This window comes from Peromyscus eremicus, chromosome X (assembly GCF_949786415.1).
Source record: "Peromyscus eremicus chromosome X, PerEre_H2_v1, whole genome shotgun sequence".
Classification (NCBI taxonomy): Eukaryota; Metazoa; Chordata; class Mammalia; order Rodentia; family Cricetidae; genus Peromyscus; species Peromyscus eremicus.
This window is the reverse complement of record NC_081439.1, coordinates 113962858-113990658: the sequence shown is the minus strand read 5'-3', so window position 1 is coordinate 113990658 and position 27801 is coordinate 113962858. Positions and strand designations below refer to the sequence as shown.

The following is a 27801-nucleotide window of genomic DNA, read 5'->3' as shown; positions in this document are numbered from 1 at the left end:
GAGCTGTGCCCTCCGCCATCAATCACTAATTAAGAAAATGCCCTAAAGGCTTGCCTACAGCCTGAGCTTTTAGAAGCATTTTCTTAATTGAGGTTCCCTCCTCTCAGATGACTTTAGCTTGTACCAAATTGACATAAACCAGCCAGCACACTACCACACCACACAGGGTCTTGCTATGCAGACTAGACTGGTTTGGAATGCAGTCCTTGGGATCTTGTTGACTTTGCCTCTTGAGTGATGGGATTACAACTGTGTTCCACCATGCCTAGGTGAAAAATCTATGTCTGATTGGTTTTGAGACAAGGTCTCACGTGTAGCTGGCTGTCCTGGAACCTGCTATGTAGACCAGGTTATGTAGAACTTTAGACAAAAGTAACAGTGGAAGGAATTTGAGGCTACTGTAGCATCATGAACAAATAGTCCTGGAGCCTACCCCGTCTGCCGTGCTGATGTTAGAGTGGAGATAGAGGGTTGGTTATCAAGACATGTCTCAAACAAGAGACAAGCCTTGGGTACTTGTTGAGTGTATTCTGCGTTGGAGAGAGGAGTGAATGAGATATATGTCAATGGTCACCACCAAATGAGTGCAAAGAGAATGCTCTCTGAGAAAGCCTCTAATCCTCTCACGGGTCAGAGGAAGAGGAGGGGCAGCCACAGGACAAAGAAGGAAGTAGTTTGAAGCATCTAGAAGGCAGAAAGCCCAGAAGCCAGGTGGCAACACCGAAGCCACGCCCCCGGTTAGACCCCGCCCCCGGGTCCGCCTTCTCGTCCTCTTCTCACCCACCCTCCAGTTGCGACTCATCCTCCTGGGCGGGGAGAGGTGGCAGTTGAGTCCTCCCGTATCCCAGCAGGCAGTGCAGTCTGGAGACGCTGACAAAGGAGCAAGGAGCAGTCGCAGCTGCTTTGCGAGGAAGCCACTGGTACTGAGGTGAGAGTCCCCCAGTGTCCCGTCACCCACTTCCTCTGACTTGAGAGGAAACGTGGAACTTACGTAGCCGAGGCCCCCCGGGTAGACAATGCCCAGGACCCGCAGCCAGAGCTTGGCTCGGTGACTGACAGCAGGGCTGCCCGGTGCCTGGCTGCGGTGGGTGGCTGGGACCGGGGAGCCGGTCCACCGCTCTCTGACTGCTGGTGGCCCTTCCGCAGGGTCGGGCCAGCAGATGTGTAGCTGCCCCTGCCTGGGCAAAGGCAGCCTCCCAAGCTTCCCGCTGCCTGCCTGGCAGAGTTCAGTTGCCCTGGGGATGCGGCTCTAGGGACAACTCTTTGGCGGACATTGCCTGGAGGGCTGCGGGAGGGAAGTCAGTTGACTACCCTGTTCGGGGTGACACTGTCCTCGCCCTTCCTGCAGTTCAGCCGGTCCCCCAGGCGAGGAAATGGGGGTGGGGGCGGGGGCTGGAGCCAAGCGTCCCGGGATGGCTTTGCCTGAAGGGACATGAAAGGAGGTGGAGAAACGGGGAGGGTTGTGGTGGAAGCAAACGTCTTGGAATCATAGGGGAGAGAGGGGGTACGTGGCCTGTATCCTTACCCCTCCCTGGACTTCTGCACGGATCCTGATGGTTGCACCAGCTGCTCAGCTGTAAACAGGCTCACATGACCAGTTTCACATGGAGCCGGGCAGCGTGGGGAAAGAGCTGTGAAGGCTGGGCCCCAAGCAGGTGGGGCTGATGTCTTAAGGAGGGTTTTAGTCTCACCCTAGACCTCAGCCTTTAAAGTTCTGTGGTTCCCCTTTGAGGAAAGTAACTGACATTTGTCTTTCTCCTGCTGAAGTAGCATTGCTGTCCCAGTAGAATTGAAGGAAATTTCACTTGGGAGAGTCACAGGGCAAATATGAAGTGAAAAGGGTCCTAGCATTTTGTCCTTTAAGGAAATGAAGAGAAGTAATCCTGAAAAATTCAAGTTCCCTAATTTTGCCTAAAAGGCAGTCCTGTTCTTTTGGAACGCATTTTGTTCTTAATGTGAATTCCAGACAGAAGGGGAAAGTCTACTCTTTCGGGAAAGGCACACATGGGATTTAACACATTCATAGTGATGAAAATCTTTTCTACACTTCCTGTAAGTATTGGGAAATCTCTTTGCCTATTAAATACTCCATTCAGGAAATTGAGTAAGGGGTAGGTAGACACCCAGCTTTTCGATTACACATGTATTTGGGACAGATCAGTGGTGAGTTTGGAAAACAGGAAACGGCCCGATGTGTCTTTAAAGTTGTACAGTCTATACACTCAAACAGGATGTGAGATTAAACCATTTTCTGAAGGACATGTGGAACTCACATAGCAACAGTGGTTTCCTAACGTGCCAGGGTACTTGAAATTTTAGAATTTTTCAAATCTGTGAGAAATGGTTGTGATAGATTCCCTTTACATATAGTATATAATCAAGTGTGATCGGCAGTATTTCAGTATAGAGTAGTAAACCCTTAACAAGCAAAGACAGAAAATAGATACTACACCTATCTTCCATAAATTGTTCATGTCTAGTCTTCTCAAATACTATATACATATATTTTTTTCTCATAAGGAATTTACATTCAAGCCTACTGTCTGAAAACATGAAATAAGAAACTACAAACCCATCCCATTCCTTACTAAGCCCAATAAAGAAATTATGAGCTGAGTGTGCTAGCACATGCCTTTAATCCCAGTACTTAGGTGGCAGAGGCAGGCAGATGGATCTCTGTGAGTTGTAGGCCAGCTCAGTCTTCATAGGGAGTTCCAGGACAGGCAGGGCTACTACATAGGGGATGTCACAAAATATTGCTACTCTTCCATTTTGTATTTATTTATTTTGGTTTTTCGAGAGAGGGTTTGTCTGTGTATCCCTGGATGTCCTGGAACTCACTCTGTAGCCCAGACCAGCCTTGAACTCACAGAGATCCGCCTGCCTCTGCCTCCCGAGTGCTGGGATTAAAGGCGTGTGCCACCACCACCGTCCTACTCTCTTTGTTGTTTTTTAAAAAGATTTAAGATAAGCTGGGTAGTCTCCTGAGTTCAAGGCCAGCCTGGTCTACATAATGATTTCCAGGACAGCCAGAGCTACATAATAGACTGTGTCAAAACAAAACAAAGCCAGGTGATGGAGTCACACGCCTTTAATCCCAGAACTCGGGAGGCAGAGCCAGGTGGATCTCTGTGAGTTCAAGGCCAGTCTGGGCTACAGAGTGAGTTCCAGGACAGGCACAAAGCTACACAGAGAAACCCTGTCTCAAAAAACCAAACCAAACAAACAAAAAAACCCCCACACAAAACAAAACCAAAAAACAAATAAACAAAAACCCTAACAAAGCCAAAAAGGGGGCTTTTTAAGATAAAAAAATAGGGAACATTTTAATCTCTCCTAAAAGCTAGAAATGAAGATTACCAATGATGTTCTAAAGGCTGTCTTGTCCTCTTTAGCAGTCTGGAGTATCTTTGTTTTTGTTTTTGTTTTTCGAGACAGGCTTTCTCTGTGTTGTTTTGATGCCTGTCCTGGAACTTGCTTTGTAGACCAGGCTGGCCTCGAACTCACAGAGATCTGCCTGCCTCTGCCTCCCGAATGCTGGGATAAAAGGCATGTGCACCACCGCCGCCCGGCTTGGGAGTATCTTTACTTAGAATAAATATATTAAGTGATTTATTCTTTAAGTCCTCAATTTCTTCATCTCTGTTACGAGGCTTTCATTATCATTTCTGTGGACCTCTCTAGCTCTCAAGTTACCTAAAAGTGTACAGTTTGAGGTGGAGGGGTTGAGACAGTCTTATATGAATTCCTGTCTAGCCTGGAGTTCATGTAATCCAGGTCAGCTTCAAAGTCTAGACAATCTGTCTGCCATAGGCTCCCAAATGTGGGGAGTACAGGTGTGAGGCACCGTGTCTGGCCAGTGTGCAGTTGTGAACATTTTTGGACAAATGTGTTGGCCAAATAAGGCAAGATATTGGTAGCAACTAAAAAGCATGAAGTAACAAGAGGTGTCCAGAACCATGATGAAAACAGGAATTGTATCCTGCAAGAGTCTTGAGGCAGGTGGGTCTATGTGAGTTTGAGCCAGCCTAATCTACACTACCAGCTGGGTTATATAGTGACACTCCGTCTCAAAAATCCCAAAGCCTTTTAGGAGGTCAATTAGCCATAAAGGTTGACCTGTACCTGACTTGCTTTTCATCAGGTAATTGAAGATGGCCCCAGCTAAATCATGCCTCCCAAATTAGAAATAACAGCTCTGCTTGGCTTTCTTGACCTTCAGGGTGTATGTAGCCCAAAAGCTAATTCTTTCACTCAGTTCCGTTCAAACTTCCCGCTGAATGAACCGGGTTCTGTGAGTTTAGTGCTGTGTTAAGAAATGAGGAAGAGGAGGAGGAGGTTAACAGCCTCCCTTTGACAGTACCTGACTTTGATCAGCTGAACCAGCGCCTGCTCTGTAGCCTTCCCAGGTTCAGAGTTTCTGTCAGCACATCATAATATTATCAGTCTCAGAGATTAGTTCGTACCAAGTCAATGCACAGAACATATGAATTTGTTAGTACGTCAACGTACTAGCTTACAGTGAGAGGCAGGATAAGCAAGTAGACTAGAAGGCTCCTTTACAAACCAGGACACCCTTGCTCTTGACTATAAAGAAACACATAGAAACTGCTCTCAGGGGCTGGAGAGATGGCTCAGCCGTTAAAGGCCAGGCTCACAACCAAAAATATAAGAAACTGCTCTCAGCCTCCCTTTTTCTGGGGTCTATAAATTGACAGATTCAGCAAGACTACAGCTTTTATGTAAAAGCCACGTCAGTGACACATCTGTATGACTGTTCTTTAGTCACCTGAGTGACCTTTGGTCACTTGAAACATCTCTTAAATCTGATTCCATTCCTACTGCCTTAGCCCCGGCTTACATCATCTCCTCATGGCATAGACATCCAACAGTTCTTTTTTGTCTTGTATCTACACTGCAGTCAGGTGTTGGAGTTGGATAGTCAATGGCCACCACTCACCCACCTCCAAACTCATCAGGTCAGTTTCTGTGGCTTAAAACTCCTTCAGAGGTCTCCTACTGCCTGCAGCAGTGGTCCTCTACGTTGGTGAATCTGACCGCTACCCAGACAGCTCGTTACAAACTTGATTCCCACCATTTCGGATTCCTGATTCAGTAGGTCTCGGGTGGGGACTACGAATTTCCATTTCTGACAAGCTCCAAACATAGGAAAGTTAATGATCTTCCACAATCTACCTCCAACTTACCTTCCCAGTTTTCCCTCTGCTTGTTACTATGCCCATACATATTTTTTTCTTTTCTTTTTCTTTCTTTCTTTCTTTCTTTCTTTCTTTCTTTCTTTCTTTCTTTCTTTCTTTCTTTCTTTCTTTTTTTTTTCTGTGTTGTTTTGGTGCCTGTCCTGGATCTCACTCTATGGACCAGGCTGGCCTCAAACTCAGAGATCCACCTGCCTCTGCCTCCTGAGTGCTGGGATTAAAGGCGAGCACCACGACCGCCTGGCCACCCATACCTATTTAAATAATATGCAGTGTGCTCACTGTGAAGTAGCCCCTGTCCCTTTTATGCCTCTGCACATTTTTCTTGCAATTAATCCTTTTCACTCTGGATGTAGGCCATCATTTTTTGCTCCCAGAGCACACTGTGTCAACTGGTATTTAAATATATGTCCTAATATCGCAATAGCATCATAGTCTAACACCTGTTGTATTTTTTTTCTTGCTAGTCTGGGACTTATGAAGGATGAAAATATTGTTTTCGTCTTTTCTTCATGTTTCCTACCATAATTCCTGATAAATAATAAGGCTAAGTATATGGTGAATAAATTAAAGATATTGTTATTTCGTTTTGTTTTGAGACAGGCTCTCACTATGTAGCCTTGGCTAGCCTGGCACTAGCTATGTAGATCAGGCTGGCCTCCAGTTCAGAACTCCTTTTGTTTCTGCCTCTTGAGTGTTGGGCTCAATGATGTGCTCCCCCAAGCCTGGAATTAAAGATCTTAAAACTCCATGTGCCACATGTAGCAGCCTACATATTCTATAAACTGAATTAATATAGATTTTTTCTTTGCACATCTTGTAATAACCAAAGACACAACAATGTTGTAAATTGTGGAAATAATGCATATATTAAAATGGAGATATAAAGCTGTCTTTGGTTTAGAGGGGTATTTTATTTTATTTTATTTTTTTTTGTGTGTGTGTGTGTGTTTGGGGTTTGGTGTTGTTGTTGCTTGAGATAGGGTCTCACTATACTATGTAGGCTTAGCTGACCTAGAACTTACTACGTAGACCAGGCTGCCCTAAAAGTAATAGAGAGCTGCCTATCTCTGCCTTGTGAGTTCTGGAATTAGAATAGTATACCATCACCCCCAGCTTTGTTTTCTTTTTGAGACAGGATCTTGCTATGTAACTCTAGCTGGTCTGGAACTCGCTATGTAGACCAGGCTGACCACAAACTTGTAGTAACCCTTCTGTATCTATATGCCAAGTGCTGGCATTGCAGGCTTGTGCCACCATACACAGCCATATAGTTACAAAAAGACATTTCTTTTTGTGTGGTACTTGAGATCAATTCCAGTGTTTTATGCGTGCTAGGCAAGCTCTCCACCACCAAGCCACACTCCCAGCCCTTTTAAAAATTTTGTTTGCCTATATATTTATTTATCTATTCATTTGCTTTTTTCTTTATTTTTTTTTTTGAGACAGGGTTTCACTCTAGCCCAAGCTGACTTGGAGTTCACTATGTAGCCCAGGTTAGCCTTGAATGCACCATTCTTCACTAATTTTACTTATTTTTGAGACAGGATCTTACTTTGTTGCCCAGGTTGGCCTGGATATGTTATGTAGACCAGGCTAACCTTGAACTCTCAGAGTTCTATTTGCCTGTGCATCTCAAGTACTGGGATTATAGGCATTATGCCACTAATTTTATTTTGATATGGGGTCTTGTTATGTGGCCCAGGCTGTCCTTGAACTTGTGATCTTCCTATCTGAAATTTATAGGCCTGTCCCCCTGCTCCTGACTAGGGTGTTCTTTTAAAGTCTTTCATATACACTACTCAGCTTTTATTTTTGAATGTGGATTAGTTCATGACTCTGTATGATTTGTAGTAGTCAGCTCCACCAAGGAAGATAACATATTATTCCAAAACCCTAAAAAATATGCTCTTGAATAACGGGCATTAAGATATAAAATGAACATTATGATTTCATTTCTGGCATTAAAATTCTGATAGGTGATGCTGGAATTCATGTTTTATTGCTGAGTTTATACCATGGAGGAGAAAGGGCTTTTATACTAAAGACCCTAAAGTAGTAAAACTGTGCTCTTGCCTAATTTGCATTTTTCTCGTATTTTGGCCAAAACTACCCAGTGTGGAGGACTAAGATAGCCCCTGCACTCAGATAAAAGGGGCCTGACTTAAAGGTGGAGCTGAAAAACAGAATAAATATCTAGAGCCAGAGACATGTAGTTTAAGTAGGTGGCCCTCTGTGGCTAAGCAGATGGCTCACTAATTCCTGCTGCGTGGAGGCTAGACTTTGAGTAATACTGAACTTTTTTGTAAACTTTATTTGTTTTATGTGTATTTGTGTGTGTCTGAGTGTATGTAATGTGCACTTATGTGTGCTGGTGTCTAGAGAAGCCAGAAGAGGACATTGGATCTCATGTTGACTGTGGAATTACAGATTGTTATGAGCCACCAAATGTGGGTGCTGGCAACTGAACCAGGGTCCTGTGCAAGAGCAACAAGTGCTCTTAACCTCTGTGTCATCTCTAGCCCCGTTCTTAACTGGTTAAATTTGGAACCATAGTACAAGAATCCAGAAGGACTGCGTGTGCCCTTCTGAGAGGCTCCATTTTCCCAAAAGCGGAGGGGATGAGAATATACTTTTACTGGAGTTCCCATGCTTGCCAGTAGCCCCAATGTTTGAAGTCTACAGTGTTGAAGTCTTTTGAAACTCCCCTGTCTGTCCCCAACTCTTATCTTTCCATTCCTCTGCTCAATGCAAAGAGGAAGACAGCAAATGATCTGGACCAACAGCAAAGAGTGGGAAATTGCAATGTTGCCAGAAGTGGTGGCATCCACCTGGGATCCCAGCATTCAGGAGGCAGAAGCAGGTGACCTCTAGTGTGAAGTTAGCCTGGGCTGCATGGCAAGACCCTGCCTCAAACAATCCGGAGAAACCATTCAGGGTTGACATTGCTTCCCGTGGGAGAGTAGTTTGCAAATTGGTCACAAGGTAGTGTGCATACATAAAGTTTTCTTTCTAATTTTATTCAAGAATGTTCTGTACTTTTAGGAGAGGGTCAAGGACAAGGCAGTTTCTCATATCTCTTCTCAGCAGGACTGCCTGCCTTTATGGTCAGGGCCATGTGGGAGCGTCGTGATTTATAAACACTGCTGGCACAGATTGACTCTGAGGGATGAAAGGGAAGCAGAAGGCAGGCGGAGAAGAGAGGCAGCTGGGAGTGTGGATTCCTCCCTCTTTCCTCTCACCCTAGTCCGTGTTCAGCAGCCACCTGTCTGTATATAGTGCTGTCTCAGTTAGGGTTTCTACTGCTGTGAAGAGACACCAGGACCACTGCAACTCTTATAAAGGAGAGCATTTAACTGAGGGGGCAGTTTACAGTTCAGAGGTTCAGTCCATTGCCATCATGGCAGGGAACATGGCGACATGCAGGCAGATATGGTTCTGGAGAGGTAGCTGAGAGGTCTATATCTTGCAGGCAACAGGAAGTGGTCTGGGACACTGGAAGGTATCAAAGCCCCCACAGTGACACACCTACTCCAACAAGACCACACCTACTCCAACAAGACCACACCTCCAAGTAGTGACACTTTCCTTTGGGTGCCATTTTCTTGCAAACCACCACAAATGCCTTTAACTAAGATCCTTTGCCTGCCTTGTATGTAAACAGCACATTCCCCGCATGCTCACAGATGAAAGAACTGATTATTAGTAGACACCTGTAGGAAAACCAATGACCTCAGTGTCTTCCAAGTGCCTGCACTGAACTTGGGTTTATCATGAATTTAGAACAAGATAAAAATAATGTGATATTAGGGCTAATATATAACTGAAGAGACAAAATATCAAAACACTGAATCCATACAAGCAAGAGCATTAAAAATACAACATTGGTCCCAGGCCTGGTAGCACAGGCCTGTAATCGTAGCACTTGAGAGGTAGAGGAAAGAGGATTAGGACTTAAAGGCTAGCCTGGGCTGTGTGAGACCCTGTCTCAAATACAGTCCTTATACAATGCCCTGGGTTCAATATCTGGAATAGGAAAAGGAAAAAGAAATGATAACACAGTGATAATTTAAATTTCGTTTGAGTCAGGCTACTTGAGACTAGGGTACATATAACAGAGTCATGAGGGTAGGACCTTCTAATTGAGATGCAGAGGAGATAAATACTATAAAAGAGAGTGAGTGGACAATATAATTCTGCCTTTAATAACCTGTGCAACTCTGGGAAAATGTCTTAACCATCCTGGGCTTTATTTTTTTTTTAATCTGTGAGGCACTATAACACACTTTGACTTGGCGTACACTGGACTTTCGGACAACACCTTCATAAACTGATCTGCAGGAAGGCTTTTGCCAGCTTAGTATATAATCTTTCCCCTGGATTTTTGCACTTTATCATTTTGTAATATGGAGTAGGGCAAAGAGAAAGTATTACTCTCCCGGGAAACCATCCATCAAAGGTAAGTGGTGTGCTTCATGATGCTTGTTGGCAGTGCTAATGCTACTCTGCTGACCTGGTGCTAATTCTTCCCTTATCACCCCGGCTTGGAGTTGGGGGGGCAACTTCTATCTCAGCCAAGATAAGTGCTGGATGGGAAAAGGGATATGAAAAGAAACACTAAACTGCTCAAAAGCAATTAAACACTTCTTTAATGTTGACAGGGAGATGGCCTGTGTGTGATTCATGGGGAGATGAGGAAGGGCATCTTTAACTCACAAAGAGAAAGCCTCAAGATGCAAAGGATAAAATTTTGTAAGCCTTTATTCCAAGCTAATAAAATTCTTCCTCTGACCTGTGCCAACTAAATTCTCCTTAAAATTACAACAGCAGCTTAGCACTTGTCTGTGCGGTTATTTTTGACTTCACAGTAAGATTTGTGAATCATCTCACATTCCTCTTTTTGTTGTTGTTGGGGATAATCTCATTCTATAGTCCTCCTGCCTCAGTTTCCCTACTAGGATGGCCTTTGCCACCACATCTGGCTTAAAAGACTTGAAAAGTACATATTTTTGTTATTTATTTATTTACTTATTTGGGATGGGATCTCATGTAGCCCATGCTGGTATGGAACTCCCTGTGTAGCTCAGGCTGACCTTGAACACCTGATCTCTTGCTTTAGACTATGAAATGCTGGGATTACAGGCATGTGTCATCAAGCCCAGTTCATCACTCATTCTTTTCTCTTTCCTTTGCATACAAATGATAGTATGTGCTTCACAAGGTACTCCTCGCTTTTCTCATTCAACTCTACATCTTTTGGTGGGGCAAAGCATGCTGGGAATTGGATCTAGGCCCTACCACTGAGCTTTATCCCAGACCTCTTTTTACTTTTTTCTCCCTCTCCAACTTTTTATTTGTGGTCAATCTTTTATTTGGTACTAGGGATTGAACCTGGGACTTCATACATGCTAGGCAAGTGTTCTACCACTAAACTACAGACTTTTTGTTTTGATACAGAGTCCCGTTAAGTATCCAGGCAAATCTTGAATTTGATATCCTCCTTTTTTAATTTCCTGAGTAGCTGAGATTACAGTTCAGTGTTAGCAGGTCCAGCTTTATCTTACATTGTGAGGCTTGATTCATGTCTGGCTACACAAAGAACTTTCTCTATTGTTTTGACAGGTATCTTGTATCTCAATGAGTGGATATAGCACACTTTAGTAAATCCCCTACTAATGGATAGCTGGACTGTTTCCAGTCTTTTGCTATGAACTACTAGTTTATATTGAGTACCAAGGTCTTTTCACCAAGCTTCACATAAATCATTTCCTTTAAAACTTAACTCGTCATATAAACGCTTTCACGTATGTAACTTCACATAAGTTGGTGATGGCAGCGGCGGCGGTGGTGGTGGATATATGCTCCAGAAATATTCTAAAAGTTAAATTAGTGGCTCTGAGGATATGAGTATTTCATTCTGCAGGATAGTAGTTGTTGCAGTTTATATCCCCATCAGTAATATAAGAGTGTGCTTGATTTCTGATTTCTCTCACCATGTGCTAATAAGGTTTTTTTTCCCTAATCTGATATCCTTTTAAAAATGTATCAAAACATGGCTTTAGTTTATGTTTCTCTTGTGATGTTAAATTAAATAGCCTTGTGTAAGCTAAGTCCCTTTCCTATAAAATAATTTGCCTGTTTGTGTGTGACAGGCTCTCTCTCATGTTGTTCAGACTGGTCTCAAAATTGCTGTACAAGTAAGGCTGACTTTGAACTTCTGATCCTCCTGCCTCCACTGCCCAAGTGCTGGGATTACAGGCCAGCCATGTGTACTTGTAAAAAGTTTATGTAACTAAATTTGTCAATATTTCTGGGTTTAGTTTTATCCCATTGTTAGCCTGAGAGTTTCTTTTTAAATTTTCTATGGTTTCTTCTAGTACTTTGGCTTTTCTTTCCTCTTTTAACACTTAAAGACTTAATCTGTTTGGAATTGGCCATGGTATTATTAAGCAAAGGCTTAATTCAACTTTATTGTTTTCTAGATGGCTCTGCCTGGTTATGTCTTCTCTAAGTTAAAGCTGCTACCTTGTAATCCTAAACTCTTTCCCTCAGAACTGAGTTTTAGAATGAGTCAGAGCGTATGACTGAGTCATGTCAAATTTGGATCTTCCTAACAGCCAAGTTTCTCAAGAATCAACTTACGGAGCTCATTGTTGTATTGAAAAATATATAGCAAACTTCTGAGAGTGAATTATCCAAATAGCAATGTGTGTGACTTAGAGTAAAAGAGAGAAATGCAGAGCCCTGTGTGGCTTCTGCCTGTAGGCCCAGGACTTGGGAAGCTGGTGCAGGAGCATGGCTGTGCAATTGAGAAAGAAAGTGGGAGTAGGGGGTGGGGAAGAGTGGACAAGGATGGAAAGGAAAGAAAAATAGATTCCAAGAAAATATGTTAAATTATAATCACTTGAGTCAGATACTTTTCAAAATATTCTTTCTCTTGTGAAAATATTTTGGTATAGTGCAAAGAATACTGGACTGGAAGGCAGGAAGCCTGATGATATTGGATTTTCTGTTTGTTTGTTTCAGGCTGGTCTATTCATAATTAAATATATCACTATGACCAATAATAGTAGGAAATACTTAGCACTTAGTATAGTCCAAGCAACACTCTATCTAAGAGCTTATTAATCATTCAGTCTATGTAATTAATAAAAGTCTGGGTAATCTGTTATGAATTATACAAACATTAGATATTGTTACTCATAAAAATGTCAGCAGGCTCGGTCAGCTTATTGAAAACCAAACTCAGGAACACAGCCAACATTGTCATGAACTGTGTACACGCTCTGAAGTAGTGGAGAGAGCTGGGGGATTATCTGAGACAGCCTGGGGCTTGCTGCTTCCCCCACCCCCCCCACCCCCACCCACCCCCCGCCTTCAGGCTTCCATGCCTTTGCATGTGCAGCTCTCTTTTTTTTTTTTCTTTTTTCTTTTTTGGTTTTTTCGAGACAGGGTTTCTCTGTGTAGTTTTGGTGCCTGTCCTGGATCTCACTCTGTAGACCAGGCTGGCCTCGAACTCACAGAGATCTGCCTGCCTCTGCCTCCTGAATGCTGGGATTAAAGGCATGCGCCACCACTGCCCGGCTCTGGTTTTCTTTTCTTTTCTTTTCTTTTTTTTTTTTGAGACCAGGTCTCACTTGGTAGCCCAGAATAGCTTCGAATTGTGGGTCCTCTTGCTTCAGCCTCCAAAAAGCCTGAGACTACAGGGGTACACCACAACACCTCACCTCCAGGGTTGAAATTCTTTTTTTCCTTATTTTCTTTTATTCTATTTTTGGTTTTTTTTTGTGTGTGTGTGTTTGTTTGTTTTGTTTTTGAGATGGGATCTTACGTATGTGCCTCACCTGGCCTAGATCTTGCTATATAGTCCAGGCTAGCCTCAAAATCAGAGAGGCACACCTGTCTGTGCCCCCTGAATGCTGAGATTAAAGATGTGAATCACTATGCCCCAGTTTAGAGTGTCTTGATGGCAGGGCCTGTGTATGACTTCCATCTACGTTTTTACATATGATGGTGTCATATCCTATCTTGGTGAAAGTTCAGAAAGCCTCATTAAGGATCAGAGCCCTGGCAGCTGATAAAACTAAATAATGTGTTCATTGGTTGTAGTCCTCTTTGAATATATATGAAGCTCAACTCACAGTAATGGTTTAGAGCCTGTTTTAAAAGTGTGTTCTACAGAATGAAAGCTGGACGATTTCTTTTCTTTCTTTTATTTAAAATTTTTTAAATTCATTTTACATACCAACCACAGATTCCCCTCTCATCCTTCATCCTGCTTCCCCTGAGCCTTCCCTCCCACCCCTACCCACTCCCCATCCCTTCCTCCAAAAGAGTAGGTAGGGCCTCCGATAGGGGGACAGCAAAGCCCTGGTACATTCAGTTGAGGCAGGACCAACTCCCCCGCCCCCGCCCCCCGCCAGCATCCAGGGTGAGCAAGGCACTGGATGTTTTTGGAGTGTTAGCCTTTCCACTTTGGTGGGCTGGTTGGTTTTAGAGAGAGGGCTTCAGTGTGTTGCCCAGCAACATGAGCTTCAAATTTTTTTTTTTTTTTTTTTTTTTTGTTTTTCGAGACAGGGTTTCTCTGTGTAGCTTTGCGCCTTTCCTGGAACTCACTTGGTAGTCCAGGCTGGCCTCGAACTCCCAGAGATCCGCCTGGCTCTGCCTCCCGAGTGCTGGGATTAAAGGCGTGCGCCACCACCGCCCGGCCATGAGCTTCAAATTTACAAGCAGTCCTCTTCCCTCAGTCTCCCAAGTGCTAGAGTACAAGTATGTATCACCATGGCTGGCCCAATTTTGCATTGGGTGGTGGTGGTGGGGTTCTGGGAGCCTTGAATTTTTTATTATTTTTTCTTGAGACAGAGTCTCATGTCACTCAGGCTGGTCTCAAACTTTCTGTGTAGCCAAGGAGGACTTTGAAATTTACTCTTCCTGCCTCTGCTTCTTTTTTGTAAACTTTTATTCTTTTCTCATAGATTACATCCTCACCTCAGTTTCCCCTCCCTGCACTCTCCCCAATCCCTTCCTCCACTTCGCCTCTCCCCCAGATCAATTCCTCCTCCATCCCCCCCCAAAAAAAAGAGCAGCCCCCCAGGGATATCATCTGAACATGGCCTAACAAGATACAGTTAAGAATAAGCACAAACCTTTATATTGAGACCGGATGAGGCAATCCAGTAGGAGGAAAAAGGTCCCAAGAGCAGGTAAAAGAGTCAGAGACATCCCACTCCCACGGTTAGGACCCACAAGAACACCAAGCTATGTAACCATAGAGTACATGCAGAGGACCTAGCCCAGACCCATATAAGGTCCGTGGTTGTCACTTCAGTCTCTGTGAGCCACTATGAGCCCTGCTTAGCTGATTCTGTGGGTCATGTTCTCCTGCTGTCCTTGACCCACTCTGGTTCCTACAATCCTTCCTTCCCTTCTTCTTCAGGATTCCCCTTGCTCCTCCTAATGTTGGGCTGTGAGTCTCTGCATCTGTCCCACAAGTTGCTGGATAACAATTGGGCTGGGCACTGATATATGAGTGAGTACAGCACAGTATCATTAGGAATCATTTCACTGATTTTTTTTTTTTGCAGTCATATTTGGTTCTATCCTGGGTCTCTGGACTGTCCTGCCTCTGGTTCCTGGCCATCCCAGCAGTGTCAGGTGTAAGATCCCTCTCATGGCGTGGGCCTCAAGTTGGACTAGTCATAGGTTGGCCACTCCCACAAGTTCTGTGTCACCATTGCCTCAGCACATCTTGTAGGCGGGACAAATTGTAGGTTGAAGGTTTTCGTGGCTCGGTTGATGTTCCAGTCTTAGTGCAAGGATCCTTTCCTGGTTATAGAAGAGAGTACTTGGAGAGATGAATGGAATTGGGGACATTTTGGGGGGGGGTGTAGAAACCTGGTGCTGTGGAAACTCCCTGCCTCTGCTTCTTCAATGCTGGGATTATAGGCATGTGTCTCCACAGTTGGTTTTATCTAATCCTGGGAATTGAAGCCAGTGTTCTGTGCATGCCAGGTAGGCACTCTACCAACTGAGCCACATCCTCAGACCGTGTATTTTATGTTACTTTTAGGAGGTTTGCTAAATATGAGTATTGCTTACAATGAGATTAGGAAATAGAAGCAGAAGCATCACATTTGACAGACCGCCTTCTGCCAGCTCCAGCTACCTGGAACATATTCAAATGCAGCCCAGGAGTCCTAAAGTGCCTCTGAAACTGGAACAAAGCAGCGCTCCTGATGCCTGTGTAACTTGACATACGAGTGGAAGAACGGGGCCACGTGGGCCAAAGAGCACTTACTCACTCTGAATTTTCAAAGGAAACGCCAAGGACTGCTTAGCGAGGACAGTCATTCAGCTCCCAGACAGCTTGGCTGTCTTGGTTTCAGTAGGAAAAAAAAGATGAAGAGAACCATCTTCTCCATCCTTCTACACAGCACTATATAAATCATTGTTAATGTCAGTGTAAAAGTGATTCTTAAGTTTTCTACAAGAAATAATGGAAAGTTTTAGTTTTTAAAAAGGCTCTATTTTTAGTGTATGTGTGTGGGTATGTCCATGTGTATGGAGGTGTCTGAGGAGGCCAAAAGAGGACATCAGATACCCTAGAGCTAGAGTTACAGGTAGTTATGAGTCATCTGAGGTGGGCTCTGTAAACTAAATTCTAGTCCTCTAAGAGAGCAGGAAGGACTCTAAACAATTGAGCCATCTCTCCAGACCCAAATTTGGTTCCCAGCACCCACATAGACCACCTATAACTCCAGCTTCAGGTCAGACAGGCAGACAGACATACACACACACTCACACACAAATACACACAAATAAATAAAAATCAATCTTTACGGGCTGGAGAGATGTCTGCTCTTCCAGGGCATCCTGGTTTAATTCCCAACACCCACGGCATCTCATAACTACGTAGCCCTGGATGGCCTGGAACTCACACGAGATTTACCTGCCTCTGCCTTCTGAGTTCTGGATTAAAGGCATCATGTGCATCACCACACCCAGCTTGCTTTAACTTTTTTCTTTTCTTTCCTTCCTTCCTTCCCCCCCCCCCCCCCCCCCCCGTGTATGTGTGTGTGAGAGAGAGAGAGGGAGACTTGGGCCGGCTCACCTGACTTGCTCTCTGTGGGCCCTCAGGCCTGGTATGGCATCAAGCATCTTCAGCCACTGAACCGTCTTGCTGTTCCCTAAATATGCCATTTTGGCAGAGTGACTATAGATTGCTGAAAATTGGTATCATGCAGTTTCTTTTTCTCATTTCTAGATTGCCAAAATGGTTTGGAGTTTTTAACTGAATCTAAGAAAGTCCAAAATAGCTTTGAGACGGTAAAGACAGAGCTGCAGCAAGGGGGATTCAGTGCCAATGCATCAACAAAAAAGACAACCAGAGTTAGTGGAAGGAAACCTTCCTGTTTTTGTGTTTCCCACGGAGCTGATATTTTATGCAGATGATCAGTCAACACATAAGCAAGTGTTGACTCTGTACAACCCCTATGAATTTGCCTTAAAGTTCAAAGGTGAGTCTCCTAGTCTCCGAATTTTAACCAGGTCCTACTAATTGTTACCTGTAAAAATGAATTGATTTAATCACACTAATGGCATTGTGACTTTTTCTTTCAGTTTTATGTACGACTCCAAATAAGTATGTTGTCGTTGACGCTGCAGGTGCTGTGAAGCCTCAGTGCTGTGTGGATATGTAAGTCAGACTCATGTAACATGCTCTCAGTGTGTGGATGTGTGTGTCTGAACTTTAAAATGGTCTTCTCAAAGCGATTCTTCACTTTGTGTTTCTACTCTTTTTTAATTTGGGGCTGAAAGTTTATCAAAATTTAAGACATTTCTGGAGGATTCTATATAAAGTAATCAAATACTTAAACAGTCTGAGCCACCATTTTCTTTAATAATTCCTCATTGTTTTGGTTGAGGCAGAGATGTTTATGGTCAAGTTCTGGCTTATTCCTTTAAACTTCTTCAGCTATAATAGAGAATTTAGCTTTCTTTGAGACATCCTGCTATTATAGTGACATTTGTGAAATGAATAAATACTACATTCTAGAACAATCGCAGTATAAGATCATCTGAAATGATTCAACTAATAAGCCTGGAATTGAATCTAAACAGGCAGCGAGTGTGTGTACCTGCTCATCTGTAAAAGGTTATCTGAGTGCTTCCAGATAATTTCATTGTAGAGTATCAGATGATTGTTTGTTCAAGCTGTTCAGATTGAATTTTTGCTTTAGAAACTAGTGGTGACCAAATGAATCCACTTGGCCAGCCCTTAATTTAAGCTACCAAGTCAAGCTGTATTTGTCAAAGTCTTCTACGAGAGGCAGCCTTTTCCTCAGCTCAAGGCCATAGAGCAGTGGTTCTCAGCCTGTGGGTCGCAACCCCTTTGGCAAACCTCTGTCTCCAAAAATATTTACATTACATTCTTAACAGTAGCAAAATTACAGTTATAAAGTGGCAACGAAATAACTTTATGGTGTGTGGGGGGGGGGTCACCACAACATGAGGAACTGTGTTAAAGGGTCGCAGCATCAGGAAGGTTGAGAACCACTGCCGTAGGGGAAGTGTTTTTTTAGAGCAGATTTTTGCACATTGCTTTGGGTTGTCATTCAGTGCACAATAAGCAAGGATATTCCAAAGAAATGCGGTCCTACCAAATGAACACACTACCCGTGACCTAACTGTGTTTGCATTCCCTCAGAAGAACCAGGCACAATAAAGGGAATATTCTTACTTCAATCACAGATAAGTAACAATAGGAATTTATTATATTTGTGAGGAAGAAACTATTTTATGTGTTCCAATTTAGGAAAGAAATCTTCAGCAGATGTACAGAAAAAATTCACTGCTAAAGGCAACTTTCTTTATCATTCTTTTACTCAAGACTTGATTCTGGGCTGAGGACATAACTCAATAGGAGACTGCTTGCTTATTCAGCATGTTTGAGGCCCTGGGTTCAATGTTCATCTAATAGTTCACAATTGCCCATTTTTTCCCTTAGACTATATAGTTAGTTTTTTCCAGCATCATTAGCAAATTTTGAGTATTTAGTTATAGTCAGAAAGATTATTTTTACCCTATTGAAATTTCTGATGCCTTCTGTTTGATAGGTCCCCAGACACCTAAACAGACTTTGTAATTATTTATTATTATTATTATTATTATTATTATTATTATTATTATTGTTTTGCTCTTTTCAGTGTGATTCGTCATAGAGATGTTCGATCCTGTCACTATGGTGTGATAGACAAATTCCGCCTCCAAGTTTCTGAGCAAAGCCAGAGGAAGGCTTTAGGAAGGAAAGAGGTTATTGCTACTCTCCTCCCATCTGCGAAAGAACAACAGAAGGAAGAAGAGGAGAAAAGAATAAAGGAACATTTAACCGAAAGTGTATTTTTTGAGCAGTCGTGTCAACCAGGTAGTATTGTTTTTAAAGCCCCTTAAAGCCCTGTAGACTTCCAGCTGTAATCCATGGAGCTAAGACTACTAACAAGATAACCACTTTCAACCTAGTCAGCAAATGGAGCTTCAGGGAAGAGCGGCGTGCCTGCTACAGTAGGTAGAAGGGGTAGACGATTGCCATCCTAGGCTTTGAAATGTATGAAATGCCATATATCTCCAATATATATAAACTTAAAGAAGGCGGGTACCAACTTTATAATACCGGTACAATTTAGCAATTATATACTATTGTTTCTATGACTTTCCTATATCCTTTTTCATTTAATTAGTTTAAAGGAGGAGAGAGGTTCATTTTGGCAATAGGCCAAGCTTAGTATGCTGTTCATATTATTTTGAAAAAAAATCTCATTAAAGTTGAAGTTAATTAAACTAAGTAGATTATAATATCCCCTGTGGGCTATTAATTGAATCCCTCTCCATTCCTCATTTCCTTCCAGCTTAGATACTCAGAATCACTATGATATATATTTTCAACAATGACACTCTCCTCATATCCAACTTTCCGATAGCATTCCCCCTTTTTTCTAACGTCTAATTATTGTCCTCCAATCCTGATAGAAGAGTAGGGAGATAAAAGTTTACATAGAAAAACAAAGGTCTTTTCAGAGAATGATACATGAATGTGGTACTAGCTGTCTGTAAAACTGAAATGTAAAAGTCAGGAGTGGTGGTACAGGCTGGTAATCCCAGCCTGCTAGAGGCTGAAGCAGGAGGATTGCCACAAGTTAGTGAGACTCTATCAAAACAGAGAAAGGGCTCGGGAAGTGACTCAGTAGTGGAGCATGTGCCCAGCATGAGCAAGGCCCTAGGTTCCATCCCCAACAAAAACAAAGAAAAAAACCATTTTGTAAATATAGTACGTGTATATGAAGTTAAAATAAATTAAAACTAAAAAGTAAATTAAAACAAAATAAAAAGGAAAGAAACTGAAGCTTATATTGGGGATATTTTATAAATGTCCTTGTCATTATATCAACCATCTATCAGTATGTTCATCTTCAAATATTTATTGTAGAAGACAGGAAGTGCTATCTTTTTGGTGTGGCTCTGAAGTTTTTCCATTCTGCACAGGGAGTGCGTAGACTTTCTGCTTAATCCCAGAACTATGGACTAGGTATTAGCTTCCCAGCAGTAACTGTTCGTTGACAGGGCCATCTTTTTATCTTTGGATGAAAGAGAACATTTGACTGGTGTGGCGCTCCCAGGCCTTTTAATCTCAGCCCTTCCTTGGTAGGTGATGGAAGGTAGAGTCGATAGGATTAGGAGTTCAGAGTGGTCCTCAGTCAGGGGACAACTTGTAGGACTCGGTGCTTCCCTTTACCATGTAAATCCCAGGGACGGAGCACAGTCATCCTCCGTTAGAGAGTGTAAGGCCAGCCTGGGCCACATGAGAACCTGCTCCCCCCAAATAACAAACTACACAGCACTAACCAATTTTAAAAAGAAAAAAGCCACCTACAGTTTCATATACTTAACAAGTTTGCTTATGTAAGTGTTGCCTGCATAATAAAAATAGTTTTATATTTTATGGATCTTTTCATGTAATAAAAATAAACTGTAAAATTAAGAGAAATACATAAAATATGCTTTCATAAAATACTAGCCAAGGCTATTAAGGACATTTTTAAAAGGTAGAGCTGAATATTGGTAGATTTTTCTTAATTACATGCATTAATAATGAACTGCAAAGGCTTTATCACACACATTGGAGTCTGCACCTTCTGGCTTCAGAAAATGATGTTCTGTATTATTGTTCATAAAAATAAAAAGCTGAAAGTGACCTGAAACCAACAGTTGCGAATTGATTATGGTATGACTGTTGAGGAAATGGAATGTCAGGCAGGCATTCACAAGGATCTGTTAGAATGAAGTGCAAAAAGCTTCATCAAATATGGGGCTGGGGAGATGGCTCAGCAGTTAAGAGCACTTGCTGCTCCTCTAGAGAACCCAGGTTGGATGCCAAGCACCCACATGGTGGCTCACAACTGCCTGTAGCTCCAGTACCAGGGGATCTGACACCCTCTTCTGGCCACCATACTCACCAGGCACACATGTGGTGCATAGCCATATATACAGGTGAAACACTCATATACATAAAATAAAAGTAATTAAATCTTTTCAAAAGTTTCAAGTACGTTAGTATAGGGAGAAAGCAGTTATATATATATATATGTATATATATGTATATGTATATATACACACACACATATATGTATGTATATATGTATATCATATACTATTTATATAAAATTGTACATTTTTGTCTTTGCATGTATAAGATGTGTATATGTGGGCGGTTCTGTGTGGAGCAGGTGTATGCATGACATAGTATATGTAGGGGTCAACCTCAGGGGTCAGTCTACCTTGTTTGAGGCAGGATCTCTTATTCACAGCTGTGTTCAGCAGGTCTCTGCCTCCCACCTTGCTGTTGGAATTACAGACAAATTTGCTGTGTCCAGCTTCGTGTAGGTTCTAGGAATTCAAACTCAAAGTCTTTATATTGATACAGCAAGCACTTTATCCATGGAGCATCTTTCCGGCCCCTATTTTACATGTTTATGTGGGCATTTATAAAATCTGAAAGTTGTCAGTAGTGCTATCTATAGGAAGAGATGATGGAGGACATTGTTTTGTCTTTATTATTTTTCTTTGAGACAGGGTTTTGCTCTGTAGACCCAAGTTACTCCTCATCTTCCCACCTTTATCTCCCAAGTACAATTATAGCTGTGTGCTACCACACCCAGATTGGAATTTCAAGGCTAGCCTCAAACTCACTGAGTCTTGCTGTGTAACCCAAACTGCCTGGAATCTGCTATGTAGAGCAGCCTTGCCTTGAACTTACGCAATCTTCCTGCCTCTGTCTCCTAAGTGCTTGGATTACAAGTGTTTGCCACCACACCCAGCTCTTTGAAATCATCTTTATTTTAATTTACAGTCAATGGTGTAGTTGTTATACTTTCCTTAAAATCAGTCTTGCAGTAGATGTAACTACAAAGTTGTTTGCTTATGAACTAAGGGTTTTTAAAGTTATTTATGCCATTGTTTCATCCCAAGCAATCATTGCTATGAAATTTGACTTTGTTTTACCTATTTAGCTTTAGTGAAGTTCAATTAAATTTCACAATAGCTAAGGTATTAATAATTTAGAAAAGTGCCACTTAATAATAGAATGAACAGCATTATTTCATTAATAAAACACAAATTGTGTTGCTCTTGGCTATTCCTTTTAATGAAAGGAAGATTAGTGGGGAAAGGTACATGGTAGAAAAATGCTGTTACTGGGTTATTAGTCAGGGTTCTCTAAGGAACAGAACTGATAGAATGAACTAGTGTATATAAAATCTGCTATATATTATAGTGTATATAGTATATGTATATGTGTGTATGTATGTATGTATATGGATTAATTAGGGTGGTTTGCTGTGGTCCAAGTAGTCTGACAAAGGCTGTTTTCTGAGAGAAGGGCCAAGGATCCAGTAGCTGTCCAGTTTTTGAAACTGGATGTCTCAACTGTCCCAATCTGGTGCTGGAGTACCAGGGTCATCCTAGAGAGCTGCCAGTTTTCAGTCAGTGTTGGAATCCTGAACAAGTAGGTTATAACACCATCGAAAGAATGGGTCAGGCAGGATACGTGAGCTTACCAATGAGCGTGAGGGCAAGCAGACAGAAAGCATGCGCTTCCTTCTTCCAAGTCCTTTTATGTGGGATGCCACCAGAATGTCTGGCCCAGATTTAGGGTGGATCTTCTGACTTCAAATGATCTGGAATTAGGGTGGATCTCCCACTTCAAATAATCCAACCAAGAAAATTAACTCAACAGTATACCTAGCTGCTTGGGTTTTAGTTACTTTCAGATGTAGTCAAGTTGGCAACCAAGATTAGCCATCACACTGGGTTTCTTCAAAAGATGGATATATATCGTAGATATACACTCAGAACTGTGTCACATCAGGCTTGACAGCAGGGGTGTGTGTGTGTGTGTGTGTGTGTGTGTGTGTGTGTGTGTGTGTGTGTGTGAGAGAGAGAGAGAGAGAGAGAGAGAGATTGAGAGATTTTGCAGAGGTTCTGGGTCAAATTCAGATCCTCATGCTTGTACAACAAGCACTTTTCCCAATGAGTCATCTTTCTAGCCCTGGATTTATTTTTGGGACAGAGCCTCACTAAGTTGTCCAAGCTGGCCTTATAGTTTCAAAGCTCCTGCCTCAGCATCTGAAATAGATGGAATCACCAACTTGTGCCGCCATTTCCTCTGGAATACATAGGATTACAGGTGTGAGCCACCGTGTTTGGTCATATTTCGTTTTTATTTTAAGAATATTCAACAGGAGATTAAAGTATGCTATCTATCATAGGCTGGCCTTGAACTTATGATCCTCTGACCTCAGCCTTAGTGCTAGGATGATAGGCCTACACTACTACATCGGGTTCTCAACTAATTTTTAGGTGTATAAAAGAGTATTGCATTTTTTTGTTGTTTGAGACAGGGTCTTACTAGGTAGTCTTGACCATCCTGGAACTCGATCTGTAGCCCAGGCTGGCCTCAAACTCACAGAGATCCACCTGCCTCTGCCTCCCTGAGTGCTGGGATTAAAGGCATGCGCCACTACTACCACCCCAAATATAGTGTTGTTAAATATAGGTCCTATGTGACAGAGTGTATCTTTAGACATGTAAATCTCATAGGATTGAGACTTGTGTGAACTGAATTACAGCTCCCATTAGGTTCTTCTCCCAAGTCCTGGGAAGCCACAATTCTCGCTGATTCTATGAGTTTGACTATTTAAAATCCCCAATTTGTCCCAGTTAGCCCATTATAGACTGAACATGTTATCTGTGGAAAAAGCATTGAATACACAATCCATTGCAGGGTGTTGGTGTTTTCCTCTTGGGATGGCTATGCCAACAGAATTCTGTAGCTTGCTGCCAAAGCCCAGTATCCTAACTGTCATACCATATGCCAATTGAAAGTCACAATTTGGGGTGTGGTTTCTGTTATGCCTACTGCATGCCCACCAGTGTCAAGTTGAGCCATCTTAAATCAGGACTTCCTGGGATAGCCAAGTAATCCCCTGGTGTACAGGAAGAAAATATTGAAATGTCCATTTATTTCTAGCACATTCTTTTAGAACTATCTGTTTGCTTTCTCTTTGGTGTACATACTAGTACAGTAGTCATCCATAGAGTTAAAAACCATTCTTTTTTTTTTTTTTTTTGGTTTTTTGAGACAGGGTTTCTCTGTGTAGCTTTGAGCCTTTCCTGGAACTCGCTTTGTAGACCAGGCTGGCCTCAAACTCACAGAGATCCACGTGCCTCTGCCTCCTGAGTGCTGGGATTAAAGGCGTGCACTACCACCGCCCGGCGAAAACCATTCTTGATTTGGTGGCACATACCTTTAATCCCAGCACTGGGCAAACAGAGGCAGGTGGATTTCCGTGAGTTTGAGGCCAGCCTGATCTACATTTTGAGTTCCTGGACAGCCAGGACTACATAGAGAGAACAAACAAAGGAAATCATAAAGGTATTTATGATACACACTTGAAAGACTATTTTCTACTGTAGACTACAGTCAGGGGGTTGGGGAATTTGTAATCACTGTTCTTTTCATGACCTCCCTTTACCATTTAAGGAGGCCAATGCATAATGACTGAGGGTTAAATTATAGACTTCCATATAAGTGCAACATGGAGGTCTCCATGGGATTAGAGTAGCGGCGAAGGGTTGACAGAAATAGCTGAAACACAGTCCTGATGCGTGCTGGCCCGTATCTGTGGAGGAACTTCTGACTTTCATCTTATATTGGTTTTAGAAGCAAGCTCAGAGATTATCTTCTTCTTTTTTTTTAATACAGAAAACAGAACGGTCTCTTCAGGACCTAGTTTGCTAACTGTCTTCCTGGGTGTGATATGTATTGCGGCCCTGATGCTGCCTACTCTGGGGGATATGGAATCGCTGGTGCCTCTCTACCTCCACTTAAGTGTGAATCAAAAATTAGTGGCTGCTTATATCTTAGGTAAGGGTTCTACAGATGCTTTGGTACTGATCTGAGGGGTTACTGGTTTCCAATGTTATCAAATATTTATAAAACACATACATTCAAGTTGGGCATGTGTAATTGGGAGGTGGAGGAAGGAGAATGAGGAGTTCAGAGTCATCTCACCTCATAGTTTGAGGCCAGCCTCCACTAGAAGAGAAAGTCTTTCAAAAGTCTTTCCTTCCCTCATGTTCTCCTGACACCTCTACTTTCGTGCCATTTTTCCTTGGATTTGCACTCAGTGTTCCCTGGAGGGCTCTTTTGTTCCACTTTTCTTTTCCTGAGACAAGGTCTCCTGCAGCCCAGGCTTTCCGTGACCTCCTGACCTTCCTCCCCCTGCTCACCTCCCCAGTTCTGGGCTTGCAAGCATACACCACCACACTGGGCTTTCTTTTTTTACTTTTATTTGTTTGCATGTGTTTCATTTTTTCATTTGTTCTGAGACAGGGTCTCACTTTAGTCCATGCTGTCCTGGAGCTTACTGTGTATCCCAGGCTAGCTTCAAATTCACAGGAATCCTCCTGTTTCTGCCTCCCAGAAGCTGGCATTACAGGCGTGTGTGCCGTCATACCTGGGTTTCGGTTTTGCTTCTTTCTTTCTTTCTTTTACTTCAGTGTTTCTCTTTCTACTCTCCCGTTGTGTTCCTACTCTCCCCGTTCTCCCCCTTTGACCTCATTCCTCAGCCGTCCATCACATTGTCATGAGGTGATTTCTCTTCTATTTCAGTTTCATGGTGTCTCTCTACTCTAAAGGTCTCCATCAGTTCCCCAAAGTCCCTGGGATAACGTGTAACAGCACAGCTTGGCGTTTACAACAGTGCTGTCTTACAAACCTCCCCGAGCTGATTTCTAGCTATTCTGCTTTACAAATCCTCGAATAGAACCTGCTGAAGTAGTCATTGATTCTAGAAAAATCTCATCTGGAATTTCTGGGCCTCTTGATCATGCCATACCCTTTCTTGAAATGTCCGCCTTTGTTCTGTATCTTCTTTCCTGTCCATCTTCTGAGATTTAGCTGGTGTTCTGTTTGGAGACAGTGTTTCTGACTGCTTCAGTCCTAGGCAGTCATCTTCCTTCGCTGTGCTCCTCTTTATTACCTCCTGACATTCATATAAGACTGAGCATGCAAGCCAGTGTGCTTACACACACCTTTAGTGCCAGCACTCGGGAGGCAGAGGCAGGCGGAGCTCTGTGAGTTCAAGGTCAGCCTGGTCTACAGAGTGAGTTCCATGAGAGACCTTGTCTCAAAAAAAAAAAAAAAGTGAGAGAGGATGGAAACATTGTGCTGCTGTGTCTTTGTGGCCCTAAAGCCCTGCCATAAATAGGCTGTTGAAGTCTGTTTGGTTTTACAGACACTTTAAATGGCATGTCTGCTGTTCTTACGGCTGATATGACTGGATAAAATAGGAGGTATGTTTGATAGTGAAATTAGCTATGACCAGACGTAAGGGATTTCATTAAATCTATCCAGTGACTGCCTATTGTTGTAAATTGCATTTCTTCTGTATAACATCAACTAAATTCAAGTCGACTTTGAGTTTTTGGTAGAGTGCCTGCCTGTGGCACTATATTTTATTTGCTTGCCGAGCTCCAAACAATTGTTATTGAATGGTAGATTTGGTAAAATGCATTTCTCTAACTGTCCTCCATTTTTTTTCCCTTCCAGGTCTTATCACAATGGCTATACTTAGAACATGAGCAAGGATTACAACTGACTTCTGAAGTAAATTTATCTTAAATATGAATGTGGACTGCCTTTTATCTCTATTTCACTCCATTAACACACTACAAATTATGAATGATTTCAAGTAACTGCAAATGTATAATATATATTTTCAATTAGTCTCTAATTTTATTTGAAGGACTCTAGCACTTTATGTTCCAGACAACAAAAAGATACTTCCAAGTGATACAGAGGGAATTATTGGAAGACATTCTTTTAAAAGCTATGCCTATTGTGCGAACAATTTTAAATGTTATTTTTCATCTTTTTTTTTTTTTTGCCTAATTCACTTTGATAAGGGTCATGGGTCCTTCAAAGTGTAAGACCTAAGTGAGCAACCGCGCAGCTTGAAAATGAAGTGACATTCATCGCTAGACACGTGCATCAGCATTACTATGTAAATCATGTCTCCCTCGGTCATTGCAAGGAGTTGCTGTAGTGGTTTTCAAGCAAATCTGTTCCAAGCAGTGTGTGAGAGGCTTGAGAAAGCAAGGGACTTACTGGGGGGCCACACATACCCTAGAGTCTCACAGAAGACAAGATGGATTTAAGTCATCTTGTGAACTACAGAACAGGTTGTGGTCCAGACACCAGGCACCTCATACAAGTAAACTGGCTTCTCTGTTTGGCCTGAGAGTTCTAAAGGAAGGTAGACATTTTTTAAAATGACTTTGTTCATCCTGGTTTTACCTCTGGTTACCCCTTCATGTTATTAAGGGGAAAATCACCTTTTGGTTTTCTCCCAAGTCTCTTACTTGCCTGAATGTAAGTGACTTGCTCTGACTAGGAAAGTCAGATGGCAGTTTCCAAGGACATGATTTTTTCACCTTCAAACTCTAAGCCAAGTAGAGAAAGCCCTAGATACCCGTGTCTATTTTGTATCAGTCACTGAGACATTTTTTAAGTTTTTATTTATTAAAATAATTTACCAAAAAAGTCCCCTAAGCACAACTATTTCCATTTCTTTATAGCATTTTCTGACCTCTGACATCTGTGCAGTTTTAACTGTTCTTGTCACAGCAACTGATCTTTTTTGTCTTAGGATTTTTATCTGAAAGCACAATGCATTGAGTCTCTTGAAAATCCATTTCTCTTTTAGCTCTTTTTAATAAACTTTATGCACTGCTAATGTAGCATTCTCAAGGAATATATGTAAACACAAATGTATGCCTGAAGTTGATTTTTTGCAGGAAACAGTACTCTGCTTCTAGAAGCTTTTTGTCTAGTATTTCATAGGGAATCATTGTTTAACCATTTATGGAGCATAAATCATTCAGTGGATCATGTCTGTACATTGTATAATGACTGAAAAGCACATAAGTGTAATCAACTTTGAACTCATAAAAACATGTTTGTGAGGCTCTA

General features: G+C 42.2%; 1 protein-coding gene across 2 annotated transcripts; it reads left to right on the top strand.

Annotated features, from left to right (window-relative positions):
* The first annotated feature begins 807 nt into the window (after positions 1-807).
* Mospd1 (motile sperm domain containing 1) lies at positions 808-27801 on the top strand. 2 transcript variants are annotated; one of them, XM_059251072.1, is made up of 6 exons: positions 808-928; positions 16480-16732; positions 16836-16911; positions 18422-18639; positions 24532-24693; positions 26380-27801. In XM_059251072.1, exons 2-6 carry the CDS (start codon positions 16579-16581, stop codon positions 26409-26411), a joined length of 642 nt encoding a protein of 213 aa, XP_059107055.1. In that variant the 5' UTR covers positions 808-928; positions 16480-16578; the 3' UTR covers positions 26412-27801. The 2 variants fall into 2 exon arrangements, with proteins under 2 accessions (XP_059107055.1, XP_059107056.1); XM_059251073.1 differs by lacking the exon at positions 24532-24693.